The 18,038-nt window shown below is 27.6% G+C and overlaps 1 protein-coding gene across 1 annotated transcript; it reads right to left on the bottom strand.

The window, feature by feature from the left end:
• Positions 1-896: 896 nt before the first annotated feature.
• LOC107439635 (breast cancer anti-estrogen resistance protein 3 homolog) lies at positions 897-18,037 on the bottom strand. Its single transcript, XM_016052300.3, has 9 exons — positions 17,863-18,037; positions 17,230-17,336; positions 13,613-13,724; positions 12,407-12,464; positions 12,115-12,232; positions 10,710-10,955; positions 6,177-7,255; positions 4,873-5,041; positions 897-3,926 (listed from the first exon to the last, which is right to left on the bottom strand). Exons 2-9 carry the CDS (start codon positions 17,326-17,328, stop codon positions 3,390-3,392), a joined length of 2,418 nt encoding a protein of 805 aa, XP_015907786.2. The 5' UTR covers positions 17,329-17,336; positions 17,863-18,037; the 3' UTR covers positions 897-3,389.
• Between the last annotated feature and the right edge of the window lies 1 nt (position 18,038).

Here is an 18,038-nt window from a genome sequence, read left to right as displayed (position 1 = left end):
TTCAGAAAATGTCCATATAAAAAATATTACTCCTTTACAGAGAAGAACTAATAGAGGAGTATTAGTTGCGAATTTTAATAATGAATGGTACCCTATATAAGGTTTTACATAACTCCACTTTATAACTGTCAGACTCAAGGTTAGTTTAAGGTGTAATGGGGCCTGGGGCAAATGTGTAACTTGGATATTCCAAATTAACTAACAGTTACCAATATTCAGAAATATTGAAACTTTTTATGAATTTCAGTTCCAGTTAAACTGTTTTTACATAATTTAAAAAATAAGTTTTTAAAATATTTACAAATGGAGGTTACATTAAACATTAACAGTCGATTAAGTTTCTACATTAGCTAAAACCTCCAGTATGATATTATGAATTTTTAGTTGTAAAAACAACATACAAAATTGAAATGGCAAAGAGACAAATTTTAAAATTCAAATATAACAAATAAGAATTCTATGTTCTTACTAAATTTGTTACATAGTTGCCAACCATTATCCCCAGGAAACTTTCGTAGATCGTTACCGAAAATCAGTTAGAAAAACCGAACACGTGTAACCTAAGCAAAAAAAGATAATAGATAAAATTAGGGAGTTGGATGAGGGGCAGAGGGAAATAATGGGATCAAATATAGTTTATTTTCTATATCCCAAATTTTTCACTTCAAAAATACATAATTTTTTTTTTGACCATGAAGGAAGGCTGTTAAACATAATGCTAAAAAATATCAAATAATTTGTAAATTTCAGAGGTAATTTTTTATTGGGTTCTAAAAAACTTTGGGACATGGGATCTTTTGTCAGACTCACTTCCCCAGTTTACACATTCAATGTCACATTAATACATGTATAAGACTAATGTAAGTGTAGTGTAGGTGGAGTACATAAGTAACTAATTCAATAAATCACGCTTTTTAATCACTTAAATTCAATAACAGTTTTAAACATAACAATTTTGCACTAATGAAAAACATTGCAATAGAAAGAGAAAAAAAACTCATTGGGCTGAATGATATTCTAAAATATATTTCTGGATACATACATAAAAAATATTTCACAGGTATGATACATAAGATGATTGTGTTGGTCCACTAAGATCAGAAGCTTATTAGAAGCTTATTCAATGTTATTAAAATAAAAAGATGACATTTAAAGGATTTATTCTTTCTTAAATTGCACATTTTTTTCCGATACAGTTAATTTTTTAAAAAAAAAACTAAGTGATTGTAATAGAAAAATGTAAATATTAATACATGTTTGACAAGTTAATTGAGATGATGTATGAGAACCCATTGCTATGCGTTGGTGTTCACATATAGTTTTATTTCAAAATTTTGATAATAAAAAAACTAATTTCTTTCAATAAGTTAAATGAATTAGTTTTGCATTCAGTAAAATACATTATATTGATTTAAAAAAAAAAAAATTTAAGAATACAGATTGAAATTGTTTGAAACGAAAAACTTTCAATATCAACAGTGTTAGACAACAATACATTTTTCATTAAATAACCTTCATATGTGCGATAATATTCGAATCACAGTAAGGCCAGTAAAAATTGTATACTGATTATTTTATTTATTTTTTGGTTTTTACTTCATTCACTGAAGTCTATGTATGCAGTGAAAAAAATATATTTGAACCTCATAAAGATGAATTTTTGGTAAAGACAAAGGAAAAAGTGTTGTCATCACACTATCTTGGAAAACAATAATAACTGCATAAAACTCTCTTGTTCAAAATATAGTAAAAATTGCACTTAAGGGTTTTCTTCAAACCAAAGAGAGATTGCACTTCCTCAAAGTTCACCTATGGAGAATTGTATAATCTGAATTTTCTTATTTATTCAGTACCCCATTGATCTTTTTTGGTTTACTCTATTCAATGAAATATATTCAACTACTAAATTTTAAATTTGTAAGGATTTTTAAAATATTTTCAAAATTAGGGTTTTAAAAATATTTACCAATTTTCAATTTAAAACTTGGTAACTAAGTTCAGCAGAATGCATTTCAAAGAATAAAATGAAGCAAAAATTATTCAAAAATATTAATTAGTTACTGAATAAATAAAGAAATTTTGGACATATAATTATTTGTAGGTTAACATAGAAGAAGTAAAATCCCTTAAAACTTATTCACTGTGAAGTTAGTGATTACTACAATATTATAAGCTATAAATGCATTTGTTTGATTTGCATCAAATTAGAAATAAAATACTAACTCATCAAAAACTTGGGGGTGAGTTATGTAACATGGAATCAGTGGAATAATGTAATGGAGACCCCTTCCCATATATATAGTACATACAAATAAATTATTTAAGCTAAATTAATTGTTTGAACAATGTTTTATTCACAATAATTTTTTTTATCTAAATGTGCAAAATGATTTTTTTACAGTAATACTTTTATTGAAATGAAAATTTATTTAAAATTTGCATTAGGTAATTGAGTATATGATTAGTGCAATATAGGCAGATGGGTTGAACTAAATTTTGAAAATGATGAATCAAATGTTATTATTTGTTCATTTTTTAATATATAGTATAATAACTTTCTTCAAACAGAATTGATCTAAATATTGAAGAAATGTTTTTATCAAATAAAGTATTATGTATGAACTGGAAAGCCAGCAATAGAGGTTGCAATTCGAAAGTTGAAGAGATTTGGACAATACTCTACTGACTCTGCACAGAACTCACCCTTTGTCTTATTTTTGAAGTGACAATATTAACTTAAAAACAGGAAAGTTTATTTTTCAAAAAGTAAGATTAATCAAATATGACTTCCAGTCAAGGATAAATAAATATGACTCTTATAGTCAATGAGATATACTAATGATGATTTAACAATATTTACTAAAATATCATTTTGCAACTATTGCATAACAATTATGCATGTATTTAAAAAATTATTCTAATAATTAGTATTTGTTAATATATTTCCAAATATAAAAATATTCCAAAAGTTCCCAAAATAGTTTTACATGTCTATTTGTAAAAGAGTTAAAAAAATTGTAATTATCATAATAAAATATCTAAAAATAGTTTGGCTCTATATAAAATACATATCACTAGCAAAAATAATAGTATCTACAAGATATTGACCTTCCACCATAAGAAGACGATTAACCTTTCATGTGTTCATTTTGACCAGGTGATGTCATTGAGCCGGAGAATCACCATTGGCATAAAGTTACCAACTGCCTACCATTATTTTTTTTATTTGCCTTAAGTTTTAGTTTTTACATGACCTCTATTTCACCTAATGGGCTCGTACTATAACTTGGTCTTCTTATGGTGGACGGACAGTAAAAGCTCTTGAAGCTAAAATTATAAATAAAATTTCTATTCTATTTTTGCCATGCTGAAGATTACATAGCTAAAGCTCAGTTATTAACAGCAAGGCACTTTTGATAAAGAGAATAAACAACTTTTCTGAAAATATTATGTCTATCCTCATGGCAAACCACAGAGCCTCTATATCCCCATAATGTGCGCATGTGAAACTCAGTCCTAAAAATGTCCAATACAGTATTGTCATATCCGATGTTTGTCAAAGACATGTTTCCATTCATTCTAAACAATGGAAACTGTTGCATGATGTTTCGTCCTGTTTCCAGGTGGTCGGCCAAAAGCTGAAGTCCAAAGTCTTCAGAAGAATTACTCCCTGGGAGGTAAAAGTTAAGGATGGTACTGGAGGATGACTCAGAAAGACCTTCATCAGATATGTGCTTTATCACAGAGATGTATTGTTGCAAAATCAAGAGCAAAGAAAAAATGTAAGGGAAGCAAGTATTAGGGGCTTCTAATCCTGTGGCATTGTGAAGAGCTTTAAATGCAGGTCGTAATTTTGTCTCAAATGCAAAAGCAATCTCCGTGAAAGAATGTCTCAAAGCTAACCAAGTGGAATGCAAGCCAAGGATCTGAAAAAAAGAACATATACATTGAATATAAATCAAGTTCGATACAAGTTAACATTCCTGAGACAATAGGTATCAAAAGCTTTTTAACTGACATGGAATAATAGGAATTTTGAATTTTTCATTATACATAAAATTTTTTTCAGTATCCACTTTCCCTTTATTGGTCCTCTCTAGGCATTGTACAGAAGAAAATATTAAATTTTGTTCAATTTTTGCAATAGATCATACACTTTCAACAAAGTGTTTCTTGGTTACGAGTAAGAATTAGATTTAAATTTGAAATAGACTGTGTTTGATGCATAAAACTTTCTATTTACAATAACCATTATTCTTATATAGGATCACAATTATTCAACAACATAATTTTTACTTTTGATAAGTCATTAACTTTTGTGAGGTTTAATTAAAACTTTGTGGTTGAATGCATGGTATGGTGGGATTTTCTTTGGAGTGCATCTTTTATTTAAAATGACAAAATATAGTGCTACTAAGTACATATTGAATGCATCTATGCCTTAACTCCTCAACAAATTTAGTGAAATTTTACTATATGTTAGCATCTCTTCGTAATCTTATTTACATAATTGATTTTAATTTTGAAATATAATTTAAGAATATAATTTTTTTCAGGCGCACATATATGAAAATTTATTACTAACCAAAGTTTTGAGATTTTATAAGTGATCTAGTGGTGTGCTAGTAATAATATCATTTTGAAAAATCATTTATAGATAGTTTATTAATATTTATCATAAAGACCTTTTTTTTTTTTGTACATAATGTAATAATAGTAGTACAAAATATTTCTGCAATTTAAGATTTTAAAACTAGTATACTCTAAATGAATTTAATCATACTATGTAGATTTTGTTACATATGTATCAATAGTAATTATTTTCTAAAGGAAAGTAAAAACAAGTTTTGTAATTTGAATCTATATAATTACCTCTGGGAGAGTAAGACCAAGCATAATTGATGTGAAGCCATATAAGTTACCCAAAGTTGTTTTAGTTTCAATAGCTATTTCAATCCATTTATTCAGCAAGTTAACTCTTTCTTCTTCCTCAGGGGATGTGAGAATTAAGACTGCTATAAGCAGTTTAATGCTCTCAGTTCTGTGAAAAGGGAATATGTACATTGAAAAAAAAAATATTAGAAATAAGCACAAAATTTATTATATTTATTGTCAACTGATTGGCTTCCATTAATGAATGAATATTTCTGGAAAAATATTCTTCACTATATACTACTTTTATAAAAATAGAATAAGAAAAATTTGTTTGGTATGTGTGAAGGCATGCACATTGAAAAAGTTTAGTGGAAGAAAGTCCTATATGACATTTCTGAAGAAATTTGAATTTCTCAATAAACATAATGTTAGCTTAAATCTGATACAAAGTTAATAAATCTTTCTCTTTTTTTAAAATTAGTCTCTAAATTTTGCTGATATTATTGGACGAAGGTACTAAATAATATAGTTCAAATGTTCAAGTAAATTTGTAAAATAAAAATCTAGCTCTTGTTGGCCAATATATTGAAGATGCTAAGAATAAGTCTCCTAAAACGTGAACAATTTGAATGAGCTATGGAAATTGTAGATTTTGCCAGTTGAAAGCTTAAGCACAAACTAAGAAACATGGGTATAATTTTTATTTTGTTATGCATTCTGAATTTTTAAATAAAAAGCAAACTTCTTCAAAAAGCTTTTCTTTTCCACACAAGAAAAGCTGAAACCGAAAAAAAGTCTAATAATTTAAGATGAAATATATTTTTGTTTACGATTCCATTGCAATGGGTAATATTTGAATGGGAGTTGATTTTATCTACCGTAATTTTCCCTTGTAAAAAGAGTTAGGACTAAATCAACATATTCTTTTGTGTATTATATCATAATAATTATAAATTGAAAGCATGGAGATTGAACGAAGTAACAAAAAATAACGACATACAACTTTTAAAGATAACTTACTCAAATTCACTAAAATTAGAAACTTCGTCAACTGAGCTTTTTGATTATGTTCGATTGTTATGTCAAGGCTTAAACTTAAGTAAGTGTTAAAAAATTATAAAATTTGAAATCAATAATAATCTTTAACTAAACAATCTGGATTGAAACAGAAGAACCAACAGAAAAGCTTTAAACAGAATATTAGATTATTTTTCTATAATATATAATTGTATAAATATTGGTATTACCAATAATTTATTTTTTTAAAAATTATACGCATCCTAAAATAACCAACTCTTTACCTTTCATTTAAATCTTTAATCAATCGTTCCCCCTGTGGAAGCAAAAACAATTCCAGACCACTGTTAACACCCAATCCAAGATCGATTTCTTCAAAATTCTGAATAACTTCCAAATCAATTTTCGTTAAATGACAGGCTAATATTTTAGATGAGCAAGACATCAATACATTCCGTATCTTTGATAGCACTGTTCCTTCCAATGGAGCGTTCTCGGCTTTTATCAAATGAGATCGAAATGTTTGTGGGTCGAATGAAGACAAAGGTTGCATGCTCGGAATTGTAAATTCTTTTTGGGGTGAATCTACGTCAGGTGTGGAACCACAGCTTGAAACACTAGGCCTATCTAAAAATGAAAACCTAGTTTCTGATTGTTGCCTTTCATAAGACAAATGAGCAACAGAGGGACTTGGAATCAGAATAGAATTTTCTGTGTCTATTGGGTCTATTTGTGAAAGTTTCCTTTCTCTCTTTATAATGACAGGCCTCTGCGAGCATCTTTTCGAGGGAACACGACTAGGTTTAGGGGGTGGCTTATCACTAGAATTCATAGGAACAGATATCACAGAGTCTGAATTGAAAACACCGGAATTTGGCCTCGGCTCCACAGTTCGTTTCTCAGTTTGGGAATTTAAAGAAGGATCACTGCCCATCCTCACTAAATTACTATTTTTGTTAGATGATTGGTTGTTCTTTTTATTTGGCAAAGTTTGTATACTTTCAGTTCTTTTTTTATCATCGAAGGATGTAATAAGATTTTTTGGTCTAACTGGTATTATTGAAGGTTTATCATCTGGTATTATCATGGCATTATGATTCATGGAAATACTGGTTGGTGTAGATGGAATTTTTTCTAAAGCTTTGGCAACATAATGAATTTGGCACTGAACTCCATAGCGTGAGGCATAGTACGATAATGGCATGACTCGATTCACAGGGCGACAAATTATAACGCCAGAACTTTCTGATAATGGACATCTACTGCCTACATAGTATGTAATAAAGTCGGGTATGCTGTCAAAACTTTCTTTTTCAAAGCAGAATTGAATTCTTTCATACACTGTATCTGGCTGCACAATTATCTGTTGAAAAATAGTTGAAAAAGGCAGATTAGCAATTTAATCTAAATAAATAAACGAATCTTAATGTAAGCATTTTATTATATTTTTATCTACAATATAATTTAGTTAATTATAAGTAGGGCTGCAGGTCTGTTGCGGTGCGAATTTCCGCGAAATTGTCATCTTTTTTCCAAAAATCCGCGAATTTCTCAATACGTCTTGACTTGCGCGAAAATTGCTTAAAATTTGATTTTTTTTTTATTTTTTATTTATTATTTATTATATTTTTATTAAACAGAATTTTTCATTTTCCTGAACCTTAAATTGAACATGTAAAATTGATTTGATATTTAGGGGAGTGAATCAATAGCAAAATGACATGAAAATAGTTCAGAGATAAGAGATAATCACAATCTTGTCAACTAAGGTGGTCTTTCTACACTTAGGGAGGGTAATTACCTTCCTGAAGTCAGTAAGAGTACAAAAGAAATTGGAATCACAAAAGAAGGAAAATGTTATAAATCAAATCTTTGACAGAAAAATTGTTATACATGCTATTGCACTGGGCAATGAAATTTCTACTGCCTTTCTACATATCCAGTTAATTTTTCCTAGGCGGCTTCTTGTGATTTCTTAAATATGGATCAGTTTCTTAGATGAAGGGGGGGACTAGTAGTTAGTAGGGACTTGTAACTAGTAGTTTGAATGCAGAATATTTGAGTTTTCACAGCAATTACTTCTTACAAAGCAACGGTCAAGGAATTTCGCGTTGGTGAAGGAAAATTGATCGAGTTTTGGAAATCAAAGACCGAACGCTCCAAAATTGGCAATTTAAAGTTTGTCGGTGCCTAAAAACAGCGTTGAAGCAGAAAGATCGTTTTCTAAGTATAAAAATGTATTAAGTGATGAAAGACGAAGGATAAATGAGAATAATCTGACAATGTACAATACTTTGTACCAAAATTCTGTTAGTTTAAATAAAAATATTAATATTGCTTGAAATTCAAAGAAATACTTTTGTTGTGTATTTTTAAGCTTTCTATATTATTTGCGCAATATTTGTCTTTTGCATCATTTATATAAATTTTTTTTTAATGTTTAGAATTTCGGTAATTTTCAAAATTTTCTGCGAATTTGGGGTCTTTTTTCCTGCGACAAACTTGCAGCCCTAATTATAAGCAATAATATTAATACATAACATAGTATTTGAGCATAACAAAGATACATAACAATGAACATAAGTAAGGATAGTTAAAAAGTAAGCAACGACTTGAACTTAATAATGATAATGTAACAAATTAGGGTTGCACAATCTTTTACAGAAGATGGAGGCAGAAATACATTTTAGTATTCTGAGAGCTGCAGTTAATTATGCTTTTGTTAGAATTGAGTAACCTGATTATCTCTTAGTGTATAAGAATAATTGCAATTTGCTTTAAATCACAAAGTATGGTATATTATGTTGAACACTCAAAAAGTATGTAAAATGTTTTCAAATTAAAAAAATACATACATCTTCTTTAAATATTAAATTAAAATAGATTTTGAATTTTTCAGCTGAAAAATTATTTTTTAAATTTTTTTCACTAACACAAATTATTAATTTTGAAATAAATAATAGAATTATGTTTGTTTCGGACACGTTTTGTTTGAAGAAAATATTTTTTCGATTGAATTTATGCAACTACATTTTGGAGTTTTCATGATATCATTTCATAAACCATTGACATTATTTTGATTACAAGGTGGGGATTGTACATTGACCAATGGGAGACCACATTCAGCATACTCCAACAGGATTTGGTTGCCTACTTTTACATAAATAGAATTTATTTATTTAAATAAAAATTTATGTTTAATGATTTTCAATAATTTAAGTCAAATAAAATGAACAAAGACAAATAAGCATTGCTCATCACTCATTTNTATTCTTTCCCTAGTCTTATTAACTATTCCCTAGTTTATATTAACTTAAAGAGAGTCTTTTTTTATTTAAATAAAAATTTATGTTTTATGATTTTCAATAATTCAAGTCAAATAAAATTAACAAAGACAAATAAGTATTGCTCATCACTCATTTATATCTAACTACTGTCATATATATATATATATTGAATGTATAATATATACAATATATATATTGGACATTTTAAAGACTTCATGATATCATTGCATAGACAATTAACATTATTTTGGTTACAAGGTGGGGACTGCACATTGACCAGGGAGACCACATTCAGCATACCCCAAAAGGATTTGGTTGCTTACTCTTACATAAATTGAATTTATTCATTTAAAGAAATTTACGCTAGAGTACAAAAGTTTTTGGTTAACACGTGAAAGGCATTTTAACCTTTCTATGCAGTTTTTTTTTTTGTAAAGATGATTTCAGTTTTATTTAGTCAAGCCAACATATATATTACATTTGATTTCAGAATTTTTACTTTTTTTGCAATTTAATGAAAAATGTAATCTTCTTTAGATTAAATTTAAATCTTTGCACAAAGTTCAGTTAAAGATTTCTTTTTTTATATAAATTGAGTCTTGTAAGAACTAATTCTTCAAAAATAAATGTCAATATTAAATTAAAGTTAAAATCACGATTTCTGTTAATAAATATGCAAAACCAATGCTTATTTGTTAAAATTGTATCTTTCATTGTATTTTCATCCACTTCTTAGATGTAAGAAAATCGCTTAATGAAAAACAANATAATTCGAGTCTTGTAAGAACTAATTCTTCAAAAATAAATGTCAATATTAAATTAAAGTTAAAATCACGATTTCTGTTAATAAATATGCAAAACCAATGCTTATTTGTTAAAATTGTATCTTTCATTGTATTTTCATCCAATTCTTAGATGTAAGAAAATCGCTTAAATGAAAAACAAATACCCGACTGATATAAAAATTGCATTTGATTTAAAGTAACTTTCAAAGCACTAACTTTGCTTTCTGGTTGATAAGAATACTAAGAATGTTTAGGAATAAAATTATACATTATTTATTACATTTCCAATCAACCAAATACAATATTGAATTTGACCAAAGACTTTTGCACGCTAGTGTATGCCCAACGATTTTCAATAATTCAAGTCAAGTAAAATGAACAAAGAGAAGTAAGCAATGCTCCACACTAATTCATATCAAACTTCTGTCTTATAACATATATACGCAAGCAAAAATTTTGTCATACAAATAAAGCTTGAAATAAGCAAAAGTCTACAAAACAAAAATATTTGCCATCAAAATTAAAAACTTCAAGTCTTGATTAGACAGCGGATTTATAATTACTAAAATTATCTGAAAAATTTCAACAATAAAAGTCATAAAGCCCTCACCAACATTTAGCTTATACAAATGAAATCCCATTTTATCATGGTCGTTGATGTATTCATCTTATTTTTGGACCTCAGTTTTAAATATATATAATTTTTAAATATATGAACCAGTATAAATATATGAACATTCATTACCTTTTTGATAATAAAGTGCAAAGGAATATCATTCCATTTACAAGTAATGACAAAATCTCCAGGTTGTGAGATGCAGTCACGCACAAGGAAGTCTCCATCTTGTGTAACCAGCTCTTCGGCTCTCTGACGTAAAATGGTACCATGATACCAAGCGTGACTTTTCAAATCTGAGCTGTCCAAACTCAGTTCTCTCTCTAACGCTTTCTTTAACTCTGTAGCGTTATGTTCTGTTACAGGATATCCTTCCTAAATAAAACATAATTCAACATAACCCTTTTTTAAAAATTAATACAAAACAATAATATTTATAAATAAACAAGCAAAACCACATTTAAATCCTATCTAAGGTCATTTTAGTAACACTTCTACACTAAAGTATTTAAAAAATTACGATTATTATTTTCTCTCCAGAGAAAAGATATATACAATACTTACAATTGTACAATATTTATACAATATATACAATTCTACAAGATATATACAATTCTACAATATTTAAACCACAGTGACATAACATTGAAGTAACTAATTATTTTTAGCATTATGTGAACATTAAAGAATCTCTCTAAGCATAAGTTTTAGGTATTTTAAATATACAGTCAAATCTCACGGAATATAGTGAACTCACGGAAATAGCAAAAGAAATGTTCGCTCCTGTGCCTTGCCATACACATGTAATATTATTTTTTGTGGATATAATGAACCAAAAGAAGAGAGGAAATTGGATGTTATGAACTTATTTCTGTCTTCGACTGATTTTTTTCCTTCATTTTTTGGTAATTTTGAAATTTCTACATAAAATACACATACCGATTTTTAAAACCAACTATTGAGTGGAATGTATCCATAAGCATTTTTTCTTGTTTGCTTCTTCTACCTCAGTTTCCCATCCCTAAATTTTTTGTACACAAGACGAAGAGCAATAAAAAATAAAAGTTAACACATTTTTGCCACTACATTTTTTAAGCATTTTTGCATTTCTTTTTATTTCTCCTTTATTTAAATAATGTGTAATTAAAGGAAGCAGTTCGGAAAAATTAGTTAAAATTGTTTGTTGTACGGATATAGTAAACTCCCGGTTATAGTGAACCGAAATTTCGGTCCCTTGAAGGTTCACTATAGTGGGGTTTGACCGTATTTTCAAATTCATTTAAAAATTGTAGTAAAAAAAACCAGTAAGTCGGCATCTTTTAAAATTTGAAACATCAAGAAGATTTCCCAGTCATAGGAATAGATTCATCATAGATAATTAAGTACTTTAAGTAAAGAATAAGTAAAGTAACAAGTAAAGAACTTCATAGTTAGGAATGGTAATTATAAATTATTTTGAAATACATAAACTATAGAATAAAATCTTAACGACAAATTAGGTTGTCCTATTTAAATTCATATTTAATAGACTTACAAGACTAGATCTTGGACTACAATGGGTGGTGCTTTGAGAACTTGATGGATTTGTTGAAGGCCAGCTCCGAACTCCCGTTTCATGTCGTGAAAAACTCATATGTTGTATTGGTGAAATGCTATAATGATAATACAAAAATATTGCTGTTTGTGCTGAAACACAATATTGTTGTCACATAATTAAATTTATTATTCTTTTAAGAGATTTGATTATTTTACTAGGAAATTTAATCAATTTGTAAAACATGCAAAAAGATGGCAAACTGCTAAAAATTAAGATAATGATAATTTACCTAGTATGAGGAGAGTTGTTTCCACTAAAATTAGGTGAGCCATGATTTTGTCTAAACACTAAAAAGAGACAATAAAAAAAATTTTATATTAACATTTTTAATTTTTCTTCTATAAAACATCATAATTTTAATTACAACTACAACTCCAGCATATGGGAAAATAAAGTTGAAAAATACTAATAGTATTCAATGAATTTATTTACCTAAAAATTAAACATTAACAAATACATCAGTTAAAATTAAGAAACAGATCATACTGAGTAAAACAAAAGTATAGTATTTATCCATTTTTTTCCAATTGACCCTTTGCTTATGGCTGATACAATAAGGAGACAGGAATGGCTTCATCATGTTAAATGTCGAAAGAAAAAGGTTAAGAGATTAATTCAACATTATTATGAAATGTCACACTATGAGCATTTGCAGATTCAACATAATTGATATTAATATTTTACTTTCCAATATTTTGAACATTTAGAGTCAGGTTGGAAATTTGAAATTATAATATATATCGGACTTCATTATATACATTTTTTAAGAGTACATAGAAAATATCACTCAGATATTGATACAATTTTAAATGTCACTTACATTTTTGAAAATGTCCTTCACATATGATTGCCAATTATGGTGAATTATAAAATAGGATCACTAAATAGAAGTGAGGAAGGATTTATTGAGCAATGTTATGAAGTGTTTCTACAGTATACTTTTAGCATTTAAACTTGTTATCGTGGATCATGAAGTTTAGTACTTTTCGTTTACCCGGGAATTCAGCTATTTGTTTTTACTTAATTAAATTTTTTTTATTCAGTTTAATTTTTTTAATTTTATTTATATGTGTTTACGAAAATAAAATAAAAGTTGGCAGAGGTCTACATTTTTGTACCTGGCTAACCGAAAAGTACCTGAAGTTTTTTTCAGAAGCTCTTTTGAAAGTTGTAAGCATAGTTCCTCATGTATACTGAAAATTCAATTTTTTGGTGATCTAATATCAATACATAATACTAAGAATATAACCAGAAAAAATAAGACAATGATTTTTTTTATTAAAAATAAAAGCAAGAGTAAAAATTATAATATATTTAAAGCTATGATGGATCAAAAATATTTTTACAAAATGATGCAAAATTGACTATAAAAAAGAAAATTTTAAATAAAAAGGATGAGAGTTTTTTTTATGCAAGAATAGTATTAAATTATTACTTTTGTCATGTTTATCTTTTAGAATAGCCAAAGAGGAACTCAGCCTGGCTCTATGACTGCCAGTTTTGATTCCTATGTTTTTTAAATCTCTCTCTGACATCCACAGTATTTCCTGTAAAATAAATAAAAATAAATTCAGGGATACAAACATGTGTCATTAGAATATAGTGGAAATTATTTTACTTATCTGATGCATAACTTTAGTCAATAGAAAATCTACCATATTTAATGGAGTATTTTACAACAACCTAATTTAAGCTTTCAAATTATAGATTTTGCTTTTATTGTGTACTTAAGTTCACATGAAAGAAATTTAAAAAAATAAATAAAATAATAATAATTTAAAGACACTTTGCAGCCATCTTTTTCGAAAAATATCATTAAAATTTTTAGAAGAATAATACAAATAAAGTGTTTGAAATTGCTTGTATAATGTGATTAAGATTTCTCAAATCAATGGTACCCATTCAAAAATGTAAAAGAATAGTGTAAAAACTTTAATTCTTCTAACATAAAATTTATAACTGTGTTATATTATATTAGTTTTATATTTTTGTTTTTTTTTATAGATCTGCTATTGCAATAGAGAAAAATTTTATTAACTTAGTGTAATATATTCTGAGAAAAAAAAATTTTTTTTTTTTTCAAGGCCCAAATATTTTACTTAGTGTATAATTCAACCTCAAAACTTTCATTGCAATTTAGGAGTTTGAAAAGATGACTTATATATCAGAAAATACAATAGTATGTGAAATTGTATTTTAAATTAAAACCTTTAGTTGTTGAAGTTTTTCAATATAGATGATATTTACAATCAGCATCACAGCAAATGTAAAAAAGATAATTTAAGAATTAGGAGAGAGTTGGACTAAGCCATGCAGTTGGATCAAACTGAGATCAGGCATCAACTAAACTGCTGCTGCTATTTATCAGAGATCCTATGAAACAATTACAGATAGATGCCACATTATTTGGAGATAAAAAAAAAAGCAGGCTAATTATTCACAGACGACTGCAGTTTGAAAAATTTGAGTTATATGATTTTAACTCTGCCAATTTAATTTTATAGTGCATAATTACTAAATCACACTAGAACACTTACATAATAGGTACAAAGTCCTGCATCAGGAAATATTTCCCTTCTTTCTTATAAAACTTTCTTTTTCTTTCTTATAAAAGAATTTCTTGTTTCGTAGAAATATTTTTCACCTTTTTTTTACTTTCATATTTTGCTACAAAATCTTATTTTTCGTTCCAGAAGTATATGTTCTGGGTATGACTTTTTATACTGTAATTTTCAAGATAAACTGCTCTACTGTCATTTATGCTTTTTATTATCCCTCTAGATTGTCAATAATGTTTAGTCAATTTATATATTATCCCTGAAATTAAAAGTTCAAAAAACGATTATGAATTCCTGTGTTTTATGTTGTTGCTAATCTCGGAATCATCTAGTGGCGCTAGACGACTCCCATGAATCCAAACACCTCCAGAAAGTCCATAAAAAGACTGGAGTCAATTACGACCTCATCTTTACGGAACCCCAAACAAGTCAGAATATGCACAGGGGAGGCCATGTCTGCCGAGCACAAATGGCATTCAGGATAGGTTTTTTTACCCCGGTTGAAAGTAAGGGATATAGTGTGTCCACCTGTGTTTTATATATACCTAATTGGTTAATTTAAAAATGTTATTTTATTTCTCATTTAGGGTAAACCAACCAGTGAAGGAACACTACCCAGTGAAGGAACATTTCATATATATTGATTAAAAATAAGAATTTGAAAGTTTTTCTTTAGATTGATTGATAACAATAGCTTACTGCCAAACAATAGGAAGTCATCTAGCAATGTTTTGGATTGCCTGGTCAAATAGACTTCTCTGGAAAATTTTTTGAATTTGTTATTATCTCTGCAACACCTTGCTTCTTTGAAAAAATTATAAGGTGAGTGTTTGTATTTATATGTTTGAAGTGGAATTAATTACATGTAATAGTTTTATTTTTCTCACTGTGAAAAAGAGAATTCAAAATATAGTTATTGAAGTTACGTTTTATTTTTTGTTTAAGCATCATAGCATAATAAAGTACTGAGATAAGGGGGTGTTTATTCACTGGATCACCAAACGATTAAAAACCAGTGAAGGAACAAGTGTTCCTTTATTGTTTTTTTTTCTAAGTTAATGAAAATAAAAGATAAACTTTAATTTTCTTGTACCTTTAGTGATGTTCCGCATCAAAAGTATGTTCAAAATAGGAAAAACAACTTCTAACCAGGGAGGGAACAGTCATGTTTCTTTACTGGGCATAGATTTCTCAGTGAATGAACAGTATGTGTTAATATGCTGACACTTTAATTTTCAATTCATGATTACAAAATAAAGTTAACATTTTCCAAGTATTTATATGTTATAATTTCAAGAACAGGCTTGTTTTTAAATATTTATATGGGTTATAAATTCATAAAGACCATTAAAAAATAACCAAAATTAAGTGTTCCTTTACTGGGTGTTCATTCACTGGTAAGAGCTGTTCCTTCACTTGGTCTTCTTACTACTTGTTATTTGAATCTCCAAAACTTTAAAACAATATTATGTAAGTTCTCTACAATTTTTTTACATAATTTGCAATTAGTAACAAATATGTTGACACTGTCATTTAACTAAAATTACGAATTTTGAAATTAATATGATTTTTTAAAAGGCAAGCGAAGCTTAAGTGTTCCTTCACTGGTTAGTTTACCCTATAATTGTTTTCTCAATAAAATATGGTGTCGTATATGGAGAGGTAAAAATTTGTATCTAAAGAATTTGTTTTTCCAGTAGAAAATTTTTCTATTTTTATTTGATGAAACTTTGTTCTCTAATGGTTTCTATCCTAATAAATCCAAAGTTTAGAATGTGGCACCATCTATTGGTAGTAAAATCATATGTGGCATAGTGTGCTAGGTAAAAAAATATTTCGATATATAATATGCACTGGCCTATAACCTGCATTGCTTAAGTAATAATGGATAATAACATTGCTCTAAGAACAACCACACATCCACAGATAATATACTGGAAATTACTGTACTTTGAATTAAATACAGCTCATTATAAAAATCAATCAGTACTTCTAGGTATACATTTAAAATTTTTAATAACCCCATTTCATTTTTAACTTCATTAAAACAGCTCGGAAAAAATTTGCCCCAAGATAAATTCTAGAAGGATACGTTCTTCAATACAGTATTCAATTTTATTTCATTGTTATTCAATTTTATTAAAAAAAAAAAGATTAATTTTCACATTTAAAATGAAACAATTTCCAAATATGTTTAACACAAACTATAAAATAAACTAATGAAAAATATTTAATAAAAATACTTTTCCTATGTATTTCTAATTTTCTAACAACAAAGTATTTCTTAGTTCATATAGAACAATAAGTTTTATACATATAATAAAAATTCTTTTAATATTTTTATATGTAGTAAAAATTTTGTATATAGGTTAGGACTTAATTTTCTTAGTCTTAAATTATATACAATGAAACCAAACTAATTAACCTATACAAACATTTGAAATTTATTTAACAACAGCTAGCAAAACATAGGAAATTATGCACTAAACTTTACCTCAACTCCATTATAATCTTTAAACAGATGTTTATATCTTAGGAGATCCAACTTTTGGAGCCATAGTTCAATGCTCAAGTGTAACTTGTTTTCTGACATGATATAATCTAAAATTTAAAACAATTAACTATATTATTTATTGTCATATAAATAAGATTACATTAAATAGTATAAGGTTTACTTGATGGTATAAAAAAAAATAGAATCTTCAATACAAGTGTTAAATATGTCTTACTATATGGATCTGATACATGGCATTGTAATAAAAATAACATGACACAACCTCAAGTATAAGCAACTGTTTAAGTAGTTTAACCGTAAAAGTAGGCAGTTTTGCTATTAGCGTACAATACAATTCATTTCTATCGAAAAATATATAGAAATTACAGTTCAAAATCTTTAGTGATTGAGGCACTACACAAGTTTCGGAAAAAATGTTATTTATTTATAAAGAAATTATATTTAAAATATTACTTTATTAATGTTTCGCTTCATTCTCAAACAATGAGCACTTGTGTTTACTTTATTTATATCAATATGTTCACATAATGGAACAAAATAAAATTTATTAAATTAGTAAACAAAACAACAAAAACACTTGAGATTTGAAACCAAAAATTCAAAATTACTTACTAAGTAGAAAAAACAAAAATCATGGAGGGATGATCATTATAAGCTGCAAAAAGAAAAAAATTATTCAGATAAAAATATTTTAGCCTGCTGCGTTTACCATTAACGAAAAATTGCATCACCACATCATTAAATTAAATGGGTGACATTTATTTACATTTGTTAGCTTTACAGTTACA

The sequence above is a fragment of the Parasteatoda tepidariorum genome, chromosome 4 (assembly GCF_043381705.1).
Source record: "Parasteatoda tepidariorum isolate YZ-2023 chromosome 4, CAS_Ptep_4.0, whole genome shotgun sequence".
Taxonomy (NCBI): domain Eukaryota; kingdom Metazoa; phylum Arthropoda; class Arachnida; order Araneae; family Theridiidae; genus Parasteatoda; species Parasteatoda tepidariorum.
Note: the sequence above shows the minus strand (reverse complement) of the source record. Positions and strands in the feature narration are given on the sequence as shown.

Bases quoted from the DNA above. Each gene is read 5' to 3' on its own strand.
- LOC107439635 (XM_016052300.3), bottom strand. From the start codon at position 17,328: ATGTCAGAAAACAAGTTACACTTGAGCATTGAACTATGGCTCCAAAAG. The intron at 12,465-13,612 runs GTAATAATTTAA...GTCTCTTTTTAG, and splicing joins AAAAGATAAACATGACAAAA to TGTTTAGACAAAATCATGGC. The intron at 7,256-10,709 runs GTAATGAATGTT...ATTTTTCAACAG, and splicing joins TGCACTTTATTATCAAAAAG to ATAATTGTGCAGCCAGATAC.